At 31.9% G+C, this 18,099-nt stretch overlaps 1 protein-coding gene and 1 long non-coding RNA gene across 2 annotated transcripts; both read right to left on the bottom strand.

Annotated features, from left to right (window-relative positions):
- Window positions 1–6,991: 6,991 nt before the first annotated feature.
- Window positions 6,992–9,754, bottom strand: LOC107940185 (receptor-like protein kinase FERONIA). The gene has a single exon (XM_016873619.2). It carries the CDS (start codon window positions 9,514–9,516, stop codon window positions 7,168–7,170), a length of 2,349 nt encoding a protein of 782 aa, XP_016729108.2. The 5' UTR covers window positions 9,517–9,754; the 3' UTR covers window positions 6,992–7,167.
- A 7,376-nt stretch (window positions 9,755–17,130) lies between these two features.
- On the bottom strand, window positions 17,131–17,352 carry LOC121212705 (uncharacterized). Its single transcript, XR_005908010.1, has 2 exons — window positions 17,293–17,352; window positions 17,131–17,212 (listed from the first exon to the last, which is right to left on the bottom strand). It is a non-coding gene; the product is annotated as an uncharacterized lncRNA (long non-coding RNA).
- Between the last annotated feature and the right edge of the window lie 747 nt (window positions 17,353–18,099).

An 18,099-nucleotide genomic window follows, 5' to 3' on the forward strand; every position in this document is an offset into this window, starting at 1 on the left:
TAGCCGTTTTAGCTGGCGGAAAATATTTTAGTAAAAATTTTTCAGTCATTTATTCCCAAGTAGTAATTGACCCTCGTGGTAACGAGTTCAACCACTGTTTAGCTTTGTTCCTTACAGAAAAAGGGAATAACCGAAGACGAATAGCATCATCAGAAACGCCATTAATTTTAAATGTATTGCATAGTTCCAAAAAGTTTGCTAAGTGGGCGTTTGGATCCTCATCCTGCAAACCATCAAACTAAGCAAATTGCTGTATCATTTGAATAATGTTAGGTTTTAGTTCAAAATTATTTGCAGCTACAGTAGGTCTAACTATGCTCGATTCAGCTCCTGTTAAAGAAGGTTTAGCATAATCATACATAGTACGTGGAGTAGGATTTTGATTAACCACAATTGCAGGAGGCAGCTGATTGTCTTGATTTTCAGCCATCTCTTCGGTTGGGGTTGAGTATCATCTTCTTGCTCGTTCTCTGTGTATCTTAAGCTTCTCCTTATTTAGCTTTGGTTTCTGCGACTGTTCGATCAATTTCTTCGTCAAAAAGTAGTGGTCCTAACAGGTTTCTTCTAGTCATAAACTATAAAAACCTGCCAAGAGAAAGTAAATTAATAAATAATAATAATAAATAAAATAAAATTAATTTGCAAGAAAAATAAATGGTTAAAGTAATAAAAATTGAGTGTTCCTAATATCTTAGTTCCCTAGCAACAGCGCCAAAAACTTGATTGCTTGATTTCGTGATAGGTTTTAAATATTTATAATTAATCATTCTTGAAACTAACTATTATCGCGATGTAGGCAAGTGTACCTATCGAACAGTAGTATAGTTTTAGCAAGACCGAATAGTCGAACCCAAAGGAACTAAAAGTACTAGTAATGACTGTCTTTTTATTATCTAGCCTAAGAATAAAGAGGTTTTGTTTTAATTAACTAATTATCTAAACTAAGAATTCACAGAGAATTGAATTGGGGAATTGCTTTTGGGAAAATCGATTGAATTGAGACAATACCTAAGGAAAAATCCACCTAGACTGTACTTGTTATTCTGGCTCCGAATCGGACGATTTATTCATTTAACCTATTCCGTAGAGATCCCTAAGTTATGTTATTATCCTTATTCAAGACTAATAACGTCTAATCCCTAGATTGAATAATTGAGACCTTTCTCTAATTAACACTCTAGGGTTGCATTAACTCGATCAATGGATCTGCTTATTAGGTTTCACCCTAATCTAGCAAAATCTTATCACCCTATGTCTAGGCGCGCAATCAACTCCGCTTAATTATGACAAATGTACTCTTAGACGGGTCTATTCCTCCTCTAAATAAGAGCTTATCTTGAATCAGAATCCTGGGATGTCAAAACAAGAATTAAGAACACATAATTAAGAACAAGTTAAATATCTATCATACAATTTAGAAAATAATAACAAGATTCGTCTTAGGTTTCATTCCCCTTAGGTATTTAGGGGATTTACTTCATAACTAAATAAGAAAACATCTCAGAATATAGAATACAAAACATAAAGAAAACCCAAAACTCCTAAAAGGGAAAATTAAGGAGAGATCTTCAATCTTGATGATGAATCCAGCTTCTAAGATGGATCAATCGGCTTTCTTGGAGCAATTCCTTACCTTCTATTCTCCATCTCCCTTTTCTTCCTCCTCTAGGGTGTATTTATAGGCTTTGGAATGCCTAAGAGCCCTCAAAATTAGCCCTTTTCGAATTGGACTCAACTTAGGCTCGGTAGGGACACGCCCGTGTGACACGCCAGTGTGCGATTATTTCAAGCCGTGTTTGAGCCTGTTAGAATGGCACGGGCGTGTGTTATACTTATGTGAGTCGTACTTCGATTCTACCAAATTGACACGGTCGTGTGGGATGCCCATGTGAGGAAGTCCATGCCGTGTTGATTTCGTACTTTGGCCCATTTTCTCTGTTTTTGGCTCGTTTCTCGTTCCTTTCGCTCTCCTATGCTTTCCTAAGTATAAGACATGAAATTAAATCATTAGGAGCATCGAATTCACCAATTCTAATGGAAAATCATCCATAAAATACATTAAACATGGGGTAAAAATATGTATAAATTACGGTTTATCACGTATAAGACCATGTCTGGGACATCGGCATCGTATCTGATTTTGTGTAAGACCCTGTTTGGGATAGAGGCATCGATATTGAATTACATGTAAGACCACATTAAAGACGTTGGTGTTGTACTTTTTTGTGAGTATCGGTATCGTATCTAAACTATTTGATGATAGGGTACGAAATATGAGAATGATTATATGAAATGTATAACCTAAACAGGTACATTTGTATTGTATTAAATTTCTAAATATAAAAGACTCTGTCTCTGTGAAATGTGTATCGAATTTGGAAATGAGGCACGACATACAAGAAAACAAAGGAGCATGGTTAAGTTTATCAAATTATTCTATGAAATAGTTATGAATCTTTATGGTTGAATTGTACTTGTAAGTTTTAGTAGTTAGACCAATTGTATTTGGCTTACTAAGCTCCTTCTAGCTTACTCTATGTGATTTCTGTCTGTTTTTCAGATATCGTAACTACTGAAGGCTCGAGGAGAGTCGAGGATCGTCACCACACTATCGACTTCATTTTGGTACTATTGAAAGTGTAAATTTTAAAGTATGGCATGTATAGGCTAGAATGTCTATGTAATTAAGTTTTGATTTGTATATATATGTTATGCCATGAGAGTTGGCTAGCCAATGATAAGTTTGTGCATAATTTTGGTGTATGTTTGTAATGTGCTATGTTCTAATGCGGTTTGGCCATTTTGAGCATAGAATTGGTTGAAATTTTTGGTATAATTGTTGTATATTATTGCTTGTAGGATTGAACCCAAAAAGGGGTGGTAAAATTGGCTTAAACCAAGCCTGCTTTGTACCACACGGTCAAAGGCCACGGGCGTGCTTTGTGGCCGTGTTTGTTTGGCAGTAACCTCTTAAAAATCACATGGCTTTGACACACGGGCATGTCATATGGCCGTGGGCATAAGTCAGTAGCTAGCCAAGTATCACACGGCTATAATACATGGGTGTGTCTATTGGTCGTAGATGAAAGTCAGTATGCCTGCTCTGTTTTGGCACGGTTGGATCATATGGGCGTGCCTGGTGCCCGTGTGTGTCACACGGCTTAGTCACATGGGTGTGTGACTTTAACAATTTTGAAAGATTTGGTTATGTTCTGGAAATTCTGAATGTGTTCGTTTTAGTCCAGACCTTTCTTAAAAGTACATTTTAGGTCTCGTAGACCATCTTAAGAGATGATTGCTTATGAAATGATGTTATATGATATTTGTGATTCTGAATTGGTTTGAAATGTTCTGTTTGTCTTGTAATGCCCCTTACCTATTCCGGTGACGGATACGGGATAGGGGTGTTACAGATCCCATGAGGGAGATACGTAAGCGTGGCGCTAAGAAATTTCTAAGGGATAAGGGTGATGACCTCGCCACAGCAGTACAGTTGCTAACTTATGTGGTTGCTAACTCATGTAGAAAAGGTGACTGCAGAGCTAAAATGTACATCGACAAATAGTCTATTATACGTTGTTTCTTTATTGGAGGTAGAGGTATATCAATGGTGGGAAAGTTGGTAAGCGTGATCCTAAAAGAACAAATAGACTAGAAGATCCTTTCAATAAAATTTAGAGAGCAACATGTGTATCTGATGTATATGGAAAGATGAAGAAAGAGTTTTTATATCTCAAGCAAGGACCAATGTCAGTGATGGAATACAAGCAAGATTTTGTCAAACTTAGTCGATGTGTAAAGGATATGTTCCAAATTGAAAAGGCCTTGTGTGATAAATTTGAGTGGGGCTTAAGGGATGAAATTTGCTCCCTAGTAGAAACTATAGAAGTTCAAAGTCTAGTAGCCATGATAGCCAAGGCTCACAAGATGGAAACGATTGTTCAAGACAGAAGTGAGGGCAAGAGAGAAAATTTGTTGCATGTAACCATCTACATGTCATTGTAAATGATAAGAAATAAATACAAATTCTTTTGTGTGCAAACTTGTTATTCGGATATGATTGGCCACTAATAGGGCATATTAGTGGCTAACCAGATTGGTGTATGTACTGGGTTTCTAGTAGGGCATGTTAGTTGCTAACTATAGCAAAAAGCCCTGATCTTGTAGGAAAATACGCATATGTTCAAAATAACGTAGATTAAGACGTTTGTTATGAGTTGTAAATATAGGATCCAAGCTAAGCACAAGGGCGTGGGAAAGAGTAAGAAAATGTAAGCACTGGATTTGTTGTATATAATGCATGTTATGTACATTCAAAGTGAGGTATGATAGACTGCCAAATAGAACTGTTGATTATGTAGTTGCATTGCATGAGGAGTATTAAGTCTTAATCTTATTTAATGTGTTTTGGACAAATGTATATGTTAGTTGTAGTGTTTGGTGCATTTTATCCAAAGGGAGTTATACTCAGTACGCGTATAGATACAAGTCAACTGGTATGTTTGGGATGATAGAGTAAGTGATGGTAGCTTTTGTATCCATTCAAGTGAAGTATTTGTTCTATTGATGTTAATGAAATTTCCTATGGAAAAGTAGTTGCAAATTGTATTTGACAAATAATAAAGTCCGCCAGGGATAGGTATCTACTATTGTTTTATGGAAGAGTGTCTACACCCAAATGTCTCTTCGAGAAACCTACTAGCTTATTATTATTAAATATATATGTTGAGTTATCCCTATTGTTGGAATCTGATTATAAGGTTGAACATGTTTAGTTCTAGAGCTCACTAAGTTCTTTCGAATTTACCCCTTTTCTTTCCTTTTTCTAAGTATTACCACGATGTTGAAGACTAGTGGAAGGGACTTAGCCAAAAGATAGTGGCCTCTATTATGAGCCTCGCATATGTTTATTCTGTAACATGCATGTACTTTCATTTTGGGCGGGTGGCATATAACTCTGTTTTGTAACCAACATTTGTAGTAATTTGCATCTTTCGCCAAATCATTGTTTTAAGAGAATGTTTATGTACTATTGAAGTATAGGTTAAACCTTTGTAATTTGTGATTGATGAAATCATCTTTTATTCATATATTCCAAACTGATTTAAACAATATTTAACTGTCAATGATGTACTTGAAACTATTGTATATGAAATAACTCACCTTGTGTTTTATATAAACCTGTCGACTTTTGTATGATTTTTGCCTAAAGTTCATTTTCAATTATGTTTTATATTATATGGCATATCACTTGTTTGATTGTTTTGTCATTTAAAATTTTGGGTTAACGCCCCAGTTCAATGAGAATTTGCTGAAACCTCAATAAAAGTACGAACCAAGTTTAAGCCTACTTTCAGTGTAACGATGCAGTTCGCTAGTAGGGGTTAGGGTGTCATAGTTATATTGATTGAATTGATATAAATGGTAGATATGTTTGACAAATTGAATTGAATGGTACTAATATGTGTTAATTCAATCTTATTGAAATGTTATGCAAATTGCAAATGATATACTCACCGTATATTTGTGAATTGTGGAAACGGGAATATTATGTAACTAGCTAATTTTTTTTGTTATTGTATATCAAGGTGAGTTAATGTTTTAATCTATGAACTTCTAAACATTGGAATGCTTACTCGATTATGTTTATGTTTTGTAGTTGTCTTATGCGGAACTCAGCTATCGAATCACTCTAAAGCTCACACTATCCAACTTCTATCTCTGTAATCTTTTAATTGTTCTAGACTCGATTATGTGGCATGTATATAATTTGGAATTGTATTTATGTTATCTTAAATGCTTATGAACTTAATCTAATGATGATATTGATTATGGATGTTTTGGTAAGATATACATAAGTGTGAAATTAGCATTTGGTGAATTATGTTTGTGGCGAGTGAATGGCCAACTTCGAATGTGGCTTGCTTGAGTTAATATGTTTAAATAGTATAAAGAGATTGACTTGTACATGTTGGCAATGTGATAAGTTTAGTTTGAATGGTATAAGTGGTTGAATGACTTGAGTTTATTCATGTTATGTTGATTTATTTGAGTGTCATTTTGTGGCATATTGATATAGTGATTGAATGTGTTTAAAATGTGGTAAATTGGTATGTTTTCTATTGAGTTTATGCAGGTTTTGATTAGGTTTAGTTGTGCATTGGGACATCAAATAGGTTATTGATTTAGTTTGGTAGGAAGTAGGCACCAAATGACATATTTTTGTACCATACGGTCATGTGTCATACACGGGCTGGTGACACGGCCGTGTGCCCACTAGAAATTAAGAAGCATTAGAACCATATGGTTCTCAATTGTCACACGGACTAGCCACACACTTATGTGAGTATTGTAAATTTGGTCATCTAGATTTCACACAACCTTAGTTTGTTACATGGGCCAGCCACACGGTCGTGTGACTTTTGATTAGCTTTTTTATGTTTGATCCTCATTGCTTCATTTTGTTCATATCCTAGACACATGCCCTTGTGTCCCTAGTTTTGCATGAGTGCCCTTATCTTTTGAAAAAGTTGTAGTTTGATCTTTGATCATTCCTAGGTCAATTTTAAAACTTTTGTAAGCTTGATATAGACTTGGTTTCATTTGTGATACCTGATATATGTAATAATTGTATGTGTAATTCAAATTTTTGAATTAATTTTTGCATGTACTATAACTTAGGTCCAACGATCAGCCGGAGTGAGGAGTGTTACGTAAAAACATATTATGATTGTGTAATGTGATTAGTAGCACGTATAATAGGATAAATGAAATCGTAGTTGCTTTAACAACGTATGTGATATCTCATAACTCAATCTCGACGATTGAATTAAATATTAGTAATTACAGTAATCGTAATATAATAATTACCTTTTTTTCTTTTTTCTTTTTTTCTTTTTTTCTTTTAGAACAATGAAGAAAGAGAGAGTGGTTTACTATAAATCTATCAAAAAATGGTACTACAGCACAAGATTCCATGTTTGTACAAAAGATTAATAACAAACCATGAAGCATATTTACACATATTTACACATAATGAAGACTCCATGACTTCGTCCGAAATTATTTACCACTGTCGTAATACATATACAAGAAAAGAAACGAACTAAATTTTTGTATCACCATTTGTACCTCTATCAGTGATGTGCAACTGCAATCACTGTTTCGTCATGCATCTTTGATTTGGACATTAAGGTCATCAACAGCATTCTCCTGCAACACCAATGCCTGTTCGAGTTTACCGAGTACATCACTTATTGACGGCCGATCCATTTGCCTACTAGCCAGGCACCTCACTGCAATTTCCACAAATGTCACAAGACACTCGGACTTTATCTTTCCTCTTAGGTATGGTTCAATCAAGAGATCAATCTTTTCACTTCCATAGCAATGAAGAGCCCATCTAGCCAAGCTTACCTTGGTCTGGTCATCCTCGTTTGGCTCAGGATTAACAGCTGGTCTTGCACATAATACTTCAAATAAAACCACACCAAATGAGTAAACATCCGACTTGCGAGTTAATGTTCTGTTTCTGCCATACTCAGGGTCCAAATATCCAAAAGTACCCTTTGGTCCGGGACTGATTTGGCTCCTGTTGGAACCTGAAATCTTGCCTACTTTCGAAAGGCCAAAATCCGACACTTTGGCCACCCATTCCTGATCCAGGAGTATGTTTGTTGATTTGATGTCTCGGTGAATGATGGAATGCTCGGTGCCCGTGTGGAGGTAGTGTAATCCACGGGCAGCACCGATGCATATCTTGAGCCTTCGAGTCCAAGAAAGTGGTGGATTTTGGGTCTGGTAGAGATGATCACGTAGAGTTCCATTAGCCATGTAATCATACACCAAAATAAGCTCGCTTTCTTCTTCACAATAACCCAGCAATGACACAATGTTCATGTGACGAAAACTGGAGAGCAATTCGACTTCAGTTTTGAACTCTTGAAGTCCTTGATTGGACTCGGGATTTTTGCGCTTAACTGCCACTTTGGTGATCCCATCGTCAAGCAGGCCCTCGTAAACCTTCCCGAAACCGCCGTAACCGAGCAGACGAGCTTCACTGAAATTGTTAGTGGCGGCTTTTATCTCTTCCAAGGGAAATTTACGGCTATACTCTGAAGATTTACAGATTAGGCTACTTGCTTTCCTAACGTTTACATCATAACGTAGCAAAAACCAATGAGATAACATATAGGCTATCAAAGAGACTGCAGAAATTCCAACGACAAGACCGATAACCATTCCCAGGAAGATGTTAGATGTTGGAATACTCCCACTTCTGTCTTCATTCTCCACTTGAAGTACATGAGCTGCAAGATTGTTTCTTGTATCACTCAACTTCATGATCTCAATTCCATTTAGGATTACATCAGCAAGCTTTGGATTTGAATCAACGTTAGGCTGCAAGGCAAGCCATAGTTCAGTTCCTCCTTTGGATTCCGGAACCGTGATGGTATAGTCCTTATGCATTGCAACCAAAGGACCACCTGCCATAGCAACTATATCCAAGCTGCTTTCCACTGTCTTGTTGTTGATATACACCTTGAACACTCTCTGATTCACTTCTGTCACAAAAAGCTGAATCTCGCAGAAATGAAGCCTAACAATATACGAAAAGCCTGAGTCAATAGAAAATGTCCATGTCAGGTTGTAGCCCATGTTGGCAGCCTCGTCGCTACCACCAATTGTCCTTGCTTTGCTGTACAGATCCCAAGGTGCTCCATACTCACTTAACGTCCAAGGGCTTTTATTGTAGTCAATATGATCGTCATATGCTTCAATGAGAGTCCCATTTATTGAACCCTGAAGGTATTGGTCATCTAGCCCATTCCAAAACGGCTCGTTCTGTGAGTTAACCCCTACATTGATTCTGTAAAGTATCTCAGTAGCATTACTGGAAGTTCCATTCACTCCATAATCAGAGAGTTTGAGGGGCATTGAGTAAATCTCTATCCCATTTACAAAGGCGAAAGAATCTGAATCCTCTAGTGATGGAGCGAAGGTGATATTGACAATGGGTTTCTTTAAGTTGAAGAAATAATCTTTAGTGACATAAGGTGATTTCAAAGTGGTTGCCATTACAGAAGGTTTAAAGCTGTTTAACAAAGTGTAATCGCCGGCGGTGACAGAGAACTCGGCCTCGGAGATTTTTCTTATACCACTGTAAGAAGTAGGGTAGAAATGGAGGCGGATAAATTTGAGACCAGGGGACATAGGGAAACTATAGGTGAAAGAAGAAGGAAAGAAACGTGCGGTTGAGTATGGATTCACCGGAACCTCGCCGGTTTCATTAGAGACCACATTGCCAATGGTGGTCCCCGCGTGAAAAGAATAAGCTGGGAAAAAAGTTGCATCCCCTACCCAAGTTTTACCATTAAAAGATGAGTTTCCCGCAAATCCGCAGTCAAGAATTACCTGGTCAATAGCTAAACAAGTCCAGGAATTGAACAAGAAGCTGAGGAGAAGAAGAGAAACAAGTGATGGCCATGAAGGGTTCGAATTGGTAATCTTCTTCATAGAAACCAATGTGGGAGCTGTTCAAGGAAGAAGAACGCAGGCATGCATGATTGAAACATCCAAAAACAGGTTGTTAGAATTGCTGCAAAAGCCAAAAGGGTAGTTAATCCGATGTTGTCTGTTAAGTATAATTTTTTGTCCTGGTTCTCTTGGGAACGGTTCGCCCTTCGTTTTTGAATGACTGGAATCCAAAGCCAAGTTACATGCAAAAGCAGCGCGGATGTTTCTTTGATTGTTCGTGAAAGCTATTGATTCTGATTCCTTTGACCATTAAAATTTTCTTCATCCATTAAAGAAGTCTACTGCATAAAATTAATGGAAATAAATTATATTAAGATAGTTTCTAAAAAATATAATTTTTATGTATGTATGTATAATATACTTCCTGGACGTTGGGGAAAGGATTGTATGAAATAAAATAAATAAAAATAAATAAAATATTATTATACATTTATTTATATCTAATATTTTTTCTAATTTAATTTAATTTTAATTAAATTATTTAAAATAATTAACTTTTTTAATTATAAATAAACATATTTTCTTCTTTTAAAAATTTTAATCATTTTTGTCCATAATTTAATATTTTTTATTTTTTGCAACCAATTTAAAAATATATATTTTATGTACCCTTCCCACCACGTTTTTCATGATTCCTTTTTAATTATTTCATAATATTTTAACAATTTTTCTATATCATTGACACAAAGTTTTGATTTTTTTTTACCTTAAACGTAACCTCAAAATCCTGAACTCTAAATCTAAAATTCTAACCTCTTGACCCAAAACTTAGAACCTCAAATCTTAAACTCGAACCCTATATTTGTAACCCCAAATTCTTGAAGCTTGAACCTCGAATTCAAAACACAAACCCAAACATTAAATCTTAATCTCGAACCCAAACCCTAAACTTTAAGGTTTATGGTTCAAAGTTTGGGGTTCTAGGTTTGGGGTATAGAGTTTAGGGTAAAATAATTACCAAAATTATTTGTCATTAACATCGAAAAAATTACACAAAAATTACTATTTTTTTAAAAATTGGTTGCACAACAATAAAAAAATATTAACTTATGAAAAAAATGATTAAAATTTGTAAAAGAAGAAAAGATGATTGTTTATAATTTTAAAAACTAATTAAAATTAAATTAAGTTGGAGAATATATTAGATATAGATGAGTGTATAATAATACTTTATTATCTTTAAAATTTAATGACGTGACATTATTTTTATTAGTGCGAAAACTATACTTTTTAGGATGAGCCTAATATATAATTTATTTCCAATTGTTATACACTCATCTCTAGAGAAATTATTTTATGAACCCTTCCCATCACATTATTCATGGTCTCTTTCCAATTATTTCATAATATTCCCACAATATTTCCATGTCATTGACATAGAATTTTGGTAACCTTTTTACCTTGAACCTTAACCTCAAAACCCTTAACCTTGAATCTAGAATCCTAAACCCTAGACCCTTAACCTTAAACTCAAACCCCAAATTTGTAACCCCAAACTTTTAAACCTTAAATCTAGAATCCAAAATCCAAACCCTAAACCTCAAGATTTATGGTTTAAGATTTAGGGTTTGAGTTTAAGGTTTGGGGTTTTGAGTTCGGAATTTAGAGTAAAATAATTACCAAAATTATGTGTGATTAACATGGAAAAAATTACACAAAATTACTATTTTTTTAAAATTAATTACACAACAATAAAAAATATTAACTTATGGAAAAAAACAAAATAATTAAAATTTGTAAAAAAGAATAAATGTTTGTTTATAAATTAATAAATTCATTATTTTAAGTAATTTAATTAAACTTGAAGAAAATATTAGATATAAATGAGTTTGTAATAATATTGTTATGTTTAAAATTTAATAACGTGATATTATTTTATTAGTACCTAAAAACTATACTTTTATATCATCTTGATATAATTTATTTTCTTAAAACAAATGATTAGGAAGGTAATAAATCCCTCCAATTACAACGGAGAATACTTGCCTTCTCATTGGCTTTTACTTAATTAACTAACATAAACAATTTATAATAAATTCTTGTCTTCCACACAAATAGACAAATTGGGTGTATTTTTATTCTTAGGAAATCACTGAATCATTGAAATATCCATTAGTTAATTTGGGTTGACTAAGAAATAAGATTGGTGGGCTCTATTTTACATTTTTCCTCTGAAAGCAATATTACAGCTGATCAATTATGACCAGTAGCTCGGATGATCTCAGATGAGAAAAGAAAAATGTTATATATACCTAATTTATACACAGAATTCTCCAAATTGAATTTTTATATTGTCTTCTTAGATGTAGCATTAAATATATAGAGTTTAAGGTAAAAACGAATGGATTTTGTTATAATAAGGTCACTTCATCTGAAACACGAATAATGTCTAGACAGTAAGTAATATTTTATTATATATATGAAATAAATACTTATGTGGTTTTTATGTTGCAGGAGCAAAATTAGTTTAGTCCCACTTAAAATAAGTTAATTAATTTACTTAAAAAATAATTAATCATAACGTTAATTATATATTTTTTATAAATTATAAGAACAAGACAAAATTTAAATAACAAGCACGATTAATATGATTTAAACTTAAATCATATCTAAAATAATAAACACTCTAACTATCAAACCATCACATGAAGTTTGACACTAAGTATTAATCTTAATAAAATATTACACTATAATTACTTTTTTTAATTTAAACAGAACAATTGAATACAAAGCTAACTATTTAATATTTGTAAATGTTATTGTAGTATAACTAACAAAAGATAAATATAATTTTGAAAAATATATATGTCCCTCCTTAAATTATTGAATTTTAACAATTAAACTAATTCAAAACATTATATAATATTCTAAAAATCATTTTAAAAACAAAAACTAATATATATTTCAAAACTTTTTAAAATCTATCAAAATTTTGGAATTTTTATTAATTTTCTGAATTCTTTCTAAAATTTTCAAAGTTTTAGAAATATAATAATTTTTTCAATTTTTTATTGTTATTTTTTAAATTTAACTAATTATTCATTTACAAATGGTGATGTTTTTACAATTGCATTTATTTTTTTTTCACATATTAGCATTTTTTTTCATGGTGGAAAACGTGAAAGTTTATGAGGCTCTTTCTTGACTTTTGATCTTTCCCTATAGATGATATCATTCTTGAAATTAATAGTCAATGATGGCAAGTTCTCTCTTTTGGTAAGTTGAACGCTTGTAAATTTGGCATACTATTATAAGGGGCGAAGTTAGAAAATATTTTTAGAGGGGGCCGGATGAAATTTTAATTTTTTATAGTTTATTTTTTTATAATTTGTAAAGGATTAAATTGAATTTTTATAATTTTAAGGGAGGTCAAAATATAATTTTATTTTTACTAATTTAAAATTTTTAAAAAATTTCAAGGACCTAAAATGAAATTTTCCATTTTAGGGAGGGCCGGGACCCATGCCAGCCCCCTGACTACGCCCTGAGTATTATCAAATTGTCACATTATTTTTGGGTTTCAATCTTTATATGTTTGTTGGGTTTGTAAGAATGCTAATAAAGTAGTTCACGCTTTGATTAGGATAACTTTATTTTCAACAAGCTGATAGATTAGTTCAACTGAGTGAAAACGAGTGAACTTGGAAAAGCATATATCGAATAAGTCTATGGTTTAAGTTTAGCCTATGATGTTTGTTTTTTGTTTACTTTTATCATTTTAATTTTATTTTAATGAATTCGGTTTTTATCAAAAAAAAAAAACAGAAATGATCAATGTTGATTTTAAATGCTAACTGCCTTGTTTATTTTATAAAGTTTAAAATGCTTCTTACCATATAAATTATTAAAAGAAACATTTAGTATCATCATATTAATATTCTTTATTTACTTTCTATTAGATTCTTTTTTATAAGGACCGAATTGATTTTGATCCAATAATATAAGGGCCTCCTAAGTATTTATTATTTATTGTATGCATGTAATTTTTTTGTTTTAAAACTAATGATAAGGATAAAAATCAAATTAGTTAATACCGCACTAGTGGATGCATTGTTTTTCTACTAAAATTGGTACACACTGGTATTAGTCTGTTTTAATATACTATTCTGGATTTATTGATGTATTCAAAAATATTTAAAAATATCAAATAAATTAGATTAAATAATTTCAAATATAAAAATAAATAATTTCAAATATAAAAATATTAATTGATTATATAAATCACTTATCATTAAAATTTATAAATAAAATTTTATCATTTAATAAATCAAAATTGTTTTCATAAAGTTTTTAAAAATTTTATCTTTTTTTTTCTTGTTTGTTATTTAATTTTTTTGTATTATTTATTAATTTTTTAAAGTTGTTCATTTATCTTAGTTAAAGTTTAAAATTTAAATTTAATTAGTAAGAAAATTAAAGTTGATAAAAATAATATTTTAATATTATTCATGCATCCATCAATGCAAAATATTTCGACTGATGTAATCAGAATTGACTAGAACAAGCTAGTGTATCCTGTACAGACTGAAATTTAAATTTATGCTAAAAAGAGAATTGATTGTTACTGTTTATTAAGGAAATGGTACACACTGATCAGTGGAATTGGAACCGATACAGAACTTGCTATATTGTGTTGGATACCTTTTAGCTTGTGATTACAAAACATTGTTTTGGTACATTGATAAATGTGATTGTAAAATTAATGTTAGTGATCTAAATTCTAAGGGTAAAAAACAATCATCTAAAATCATATATATATATATACTATAGCAATATGATGCTACTTATATTATAGTTTTTTTTTTGACATATGATACTCTTTATTTAAAGTACTCATTTATAAATTGAGTAAATTACTTTTTTTACTCTTTGTCTTTTATTTTTTAAAATTATGTTATTCCTTTAGTTTAAGTTTTTTTTATTTATAATTTTTATATGTTAAATATAAAGTTAATTTTATATAAATTATTTATTGACTTTAATATTTTACTTAATTGAATTAACTTTTAATGTTATTATATTAAAATGAATAAATATTAAATTGTTAATCTTCAAATATGGTTTTAAAAAAGACATATTAATAACATTTATCAAACTATTATATTTTTTAAATATGATAATATTTAATTACATTGACTGATAAAAGTAGGGCAAAAATAAATATAAAGTTACAAAAAAATCAATATTAACAATTTTAATGTTACAGGAAATTAATTTAATAATATATAAAATAAATTATCTGTAAGAAATTATTAATAATATTATGTAAATTATAATATACTAATATTAATATTTAAATCAGGATTAATTTTTATATTATTTTAACATTATATTTTTTTAAAATGTTCTGTAATTATATTAACTTTTCAATTTTTCAATGATTTTTTAAGAAATTTATTAAAATTTTTAAACTAAAACTAACATTATAAAAATATTGTAATTTTAATAAACAAAATAGACTCATGCATTGCATGAGAATAGAAATTAGTTACTAAATAAAATAATACATAGTCAATTGAGTCTTAACTCGGTTGGTATATGCATTGTTGCCAGTGTAGGAGGATGTGAGTTTGAGTATGTTGAAACACATTTATCTTGTTATTTCAGGATTGTAATTTTAATTTAGTTAATTCGGTTAATTCAGTTAATTATCATTTTTTTAAAATAGAATTAACCAATAACCGAACTTTTAAAAAATTATTAACTCATCTCCAACCAATTTAGATCGATTAACCGAATTAAATCAATTAATTCAATTTTAATTCAACTCTAAGTGGAATGCTGACTGAGGGAAGATGAATCTGTTTTGGGTTTAACAAGTGGAAGCCCTTTGGGGAAACGATATCATTCATATTGGGAAGCAAAATGGAGAGTCTAACACTACAAGAAAATAGACTTTTAGCGGCGCTTTTTTTAGCCTTTAGCGGCGCTTGTTTTGGGTTTAACAAGTGGAAGCCCTTTGGGGCAACAATATCATTCATATTGGGGAGCAAAATGGAAAGTCTAACACTACAAGAAAATAGACTTTTAGCGGCGCTTCTTAAAACTCCGCAAAAAAACCGCTATAGGTAACGCTACAAAAATTTGTGGCGTTTACTTAAAAAAAACGCCGCTAAAAGCTATTTTGTTGGGAATGCGCCGCTAAAAGACGGCGCTTTTACCACAAACGCCGCTAATTTTGGCAGATTTGCAAAAAAATTTTTCACCAATATCCAGCCCTTCCTGCATTAAAATCCAACCAAATACAACAAATATAGTATAAAATGCAACCAAAAACAACAAATTTAGCATAAAAAATACAACCAAAAATATTAATTCTAAATGATACTTCAAATTTAACGAAAGATATATGATATAATTAATAAATAAAGTATAATTTAAAATATTCTTACAATAATGTTAAACGTGACAAAGTTAAAAACATTCTTACAATGAGAAAACTAATTTCTAAGATGGCGGCTTTTGCGATTGCTGAAACATCTGCATCATCTGCTGAAGCTGTAGTTGGAGGTCATCGTAGTTTTTGCTCTGCTCTGCTGCCATCGCTGCTGCCTCTGCCTCCCTCACTCGTGCCTCTGCCTCTCTCGCTGCTGCCGTTGTCTCCCTCACTGATGCCGCTGCCTCCCTCTTTGCTGCCTCGGCTCTAAGTTGTTGCTGGAGTTCTTCATATTTTCATTGAACCTCGGCAATTTGCTCAACCGTGTTCGCTTGCATCTGAGTCATCTGGTCTCTTAACCTCTGAACTTCAGCTTGAGCTTGACTTCCTGAAGGCATGTATTGCTGGGAGCCAGATCCAAAATATTGGGTCGGGGTAACACCAGATTCTTGAAATCGAACCCGATCGTACCTTTCAGGACCCAAAACTTCAGTGATAATTCTGTTATCAATGTTCTCAAGATTAACAGAACTATCAGTCGAAGCAATCGCTTCATATTCCGCCTTCTTCTCCTTTAGTTTCTCCTAAAAAATCAATTAAAGAGTTAGAAACGAAATATATAATAAAAAGGAATGCAACATAACTTAACATTATTTAAAACTACTAATGATGAATTGAATTAAAAAATTACAATTAAACATTATAAATATTTAGAATAAATCAAATATTATTAAGTAAATATACCATAATTTCTTCAACTTCGGATGTCACAGGAGATCCATCTTTCTTCCTATGTGTAATCTCAAAAAGCTGAAGGCGTCTAATTTTTTATCCAGATTTAACTTCCTACAATATAGTAGTAAAAATATTATTTAATAGTAGAAATTTAATAGTAGAAAGTTATTAATATTTAAAAGAATCAATAAATTCATAATACCTCGGCCTCAGCTACAGAAACAAAACTTCTCGACCCTGTCATGTGCGTAAATTTTTGTTTTTGCCTGCTGCTTGTTCCAACTCGCTCACGGTCCTACATAATGAAATTATTATTATGTATATAGTAAACACTATATATAAGAGTTTGGAAATACGTAATACCTCTCCTTTCTTTGAATTCCAGAATCTAACCGCATCTTCCCATTGGTACCTCAGCATTCCCGGCGGGACATTTCTCAATTTTTCCTCGAGGCTTATGTCTTTCTTAAAATATTGTTTTCTTAAAGTGCTTTTATTGTCTCTCCATTTTTTACCTAATGCCTTCTTTATATAATCATCGAAGACCTCTAAAGCAAATCTCTCCTAAAAAAACACAAGTTTAGAATGTAAATATAAATGAAACTTAAACCAAAGTATTATAAATTACATTCACATTTTGTTACCTTAATATTAGCGAGAGCCTGATTTTTGTTGCTATCAGGCATGTGATGCCATGATTCGTAGTTAATGGCAACATATTGGCATTTCGTGCTAAAATGCCCAAATAGCCTGCTAAAAGTCGAGCTTCAGATCCAACAAGCTGACCATGAGTATTTCTATTTACTTTGACACGCTCGACAGGATCTAAGTCGTATAAATCTCTAAGCAGCGTACGTCCTCGAACTCTGCGCATCCCACCACTTTCAGCTGAAAAATAATATACTATATTTATATTAAAATTGACAAATAAATCAATAATAAAAGTCAACACATGTAAAATGAACTTAACATTACTTTGAAATTCTTTAGGCTCGTCAAGTGTCTCCGGCACATTCGAAGATCCAACAACTGTCTGCTGTTCACTATTTCCTTCTTCCGAATTTGGAGTATTCTGGACAATACTTAAACCTTGTAATCTTCTTCTACGCATTTTTCCTGCAATACACATAAAATAGTTAAAGTTTTAGTAACAAATTACAACAATAATAGTACATATAAAATAGTTAAATTATATAACATGATCAAGATTAAAATTATAATATTACATATAATTAAAAAATCGTAAAATCTTACTACATCATTATTCATAAATATCTTCATCCACATCATGTCGAACCCATTGATGTTGTGTACTAGTACTAGGGATATTTTCATCTAAGTTTTGTTCTGGAAAAGGTAATGTTTCTGATCTTTCGACGATGTCATCTTTACTTCCATTACCCATGTCAAACAAGTCTCTAGGGGTGTTCCGGAGTACAACATACCAATCC

The sequence above is a fragment of the Gossypium hirsutum genome, chromosome A13, assembly GCF_007990345.1.
Source record: "Gossypium hirsutum isolate 1008001.06 chromosome A13, Gossypium_hirsutum_v2.1, whole genome shotgun sequence".
In the NCBI taxonomy this organism is placed as follows: Eukaryota; Viridiplantae; Streptophyta; class Magnoliopsida; order Malvales; family Malvaceae; genus Gossypium; species Gossypium hirsutum.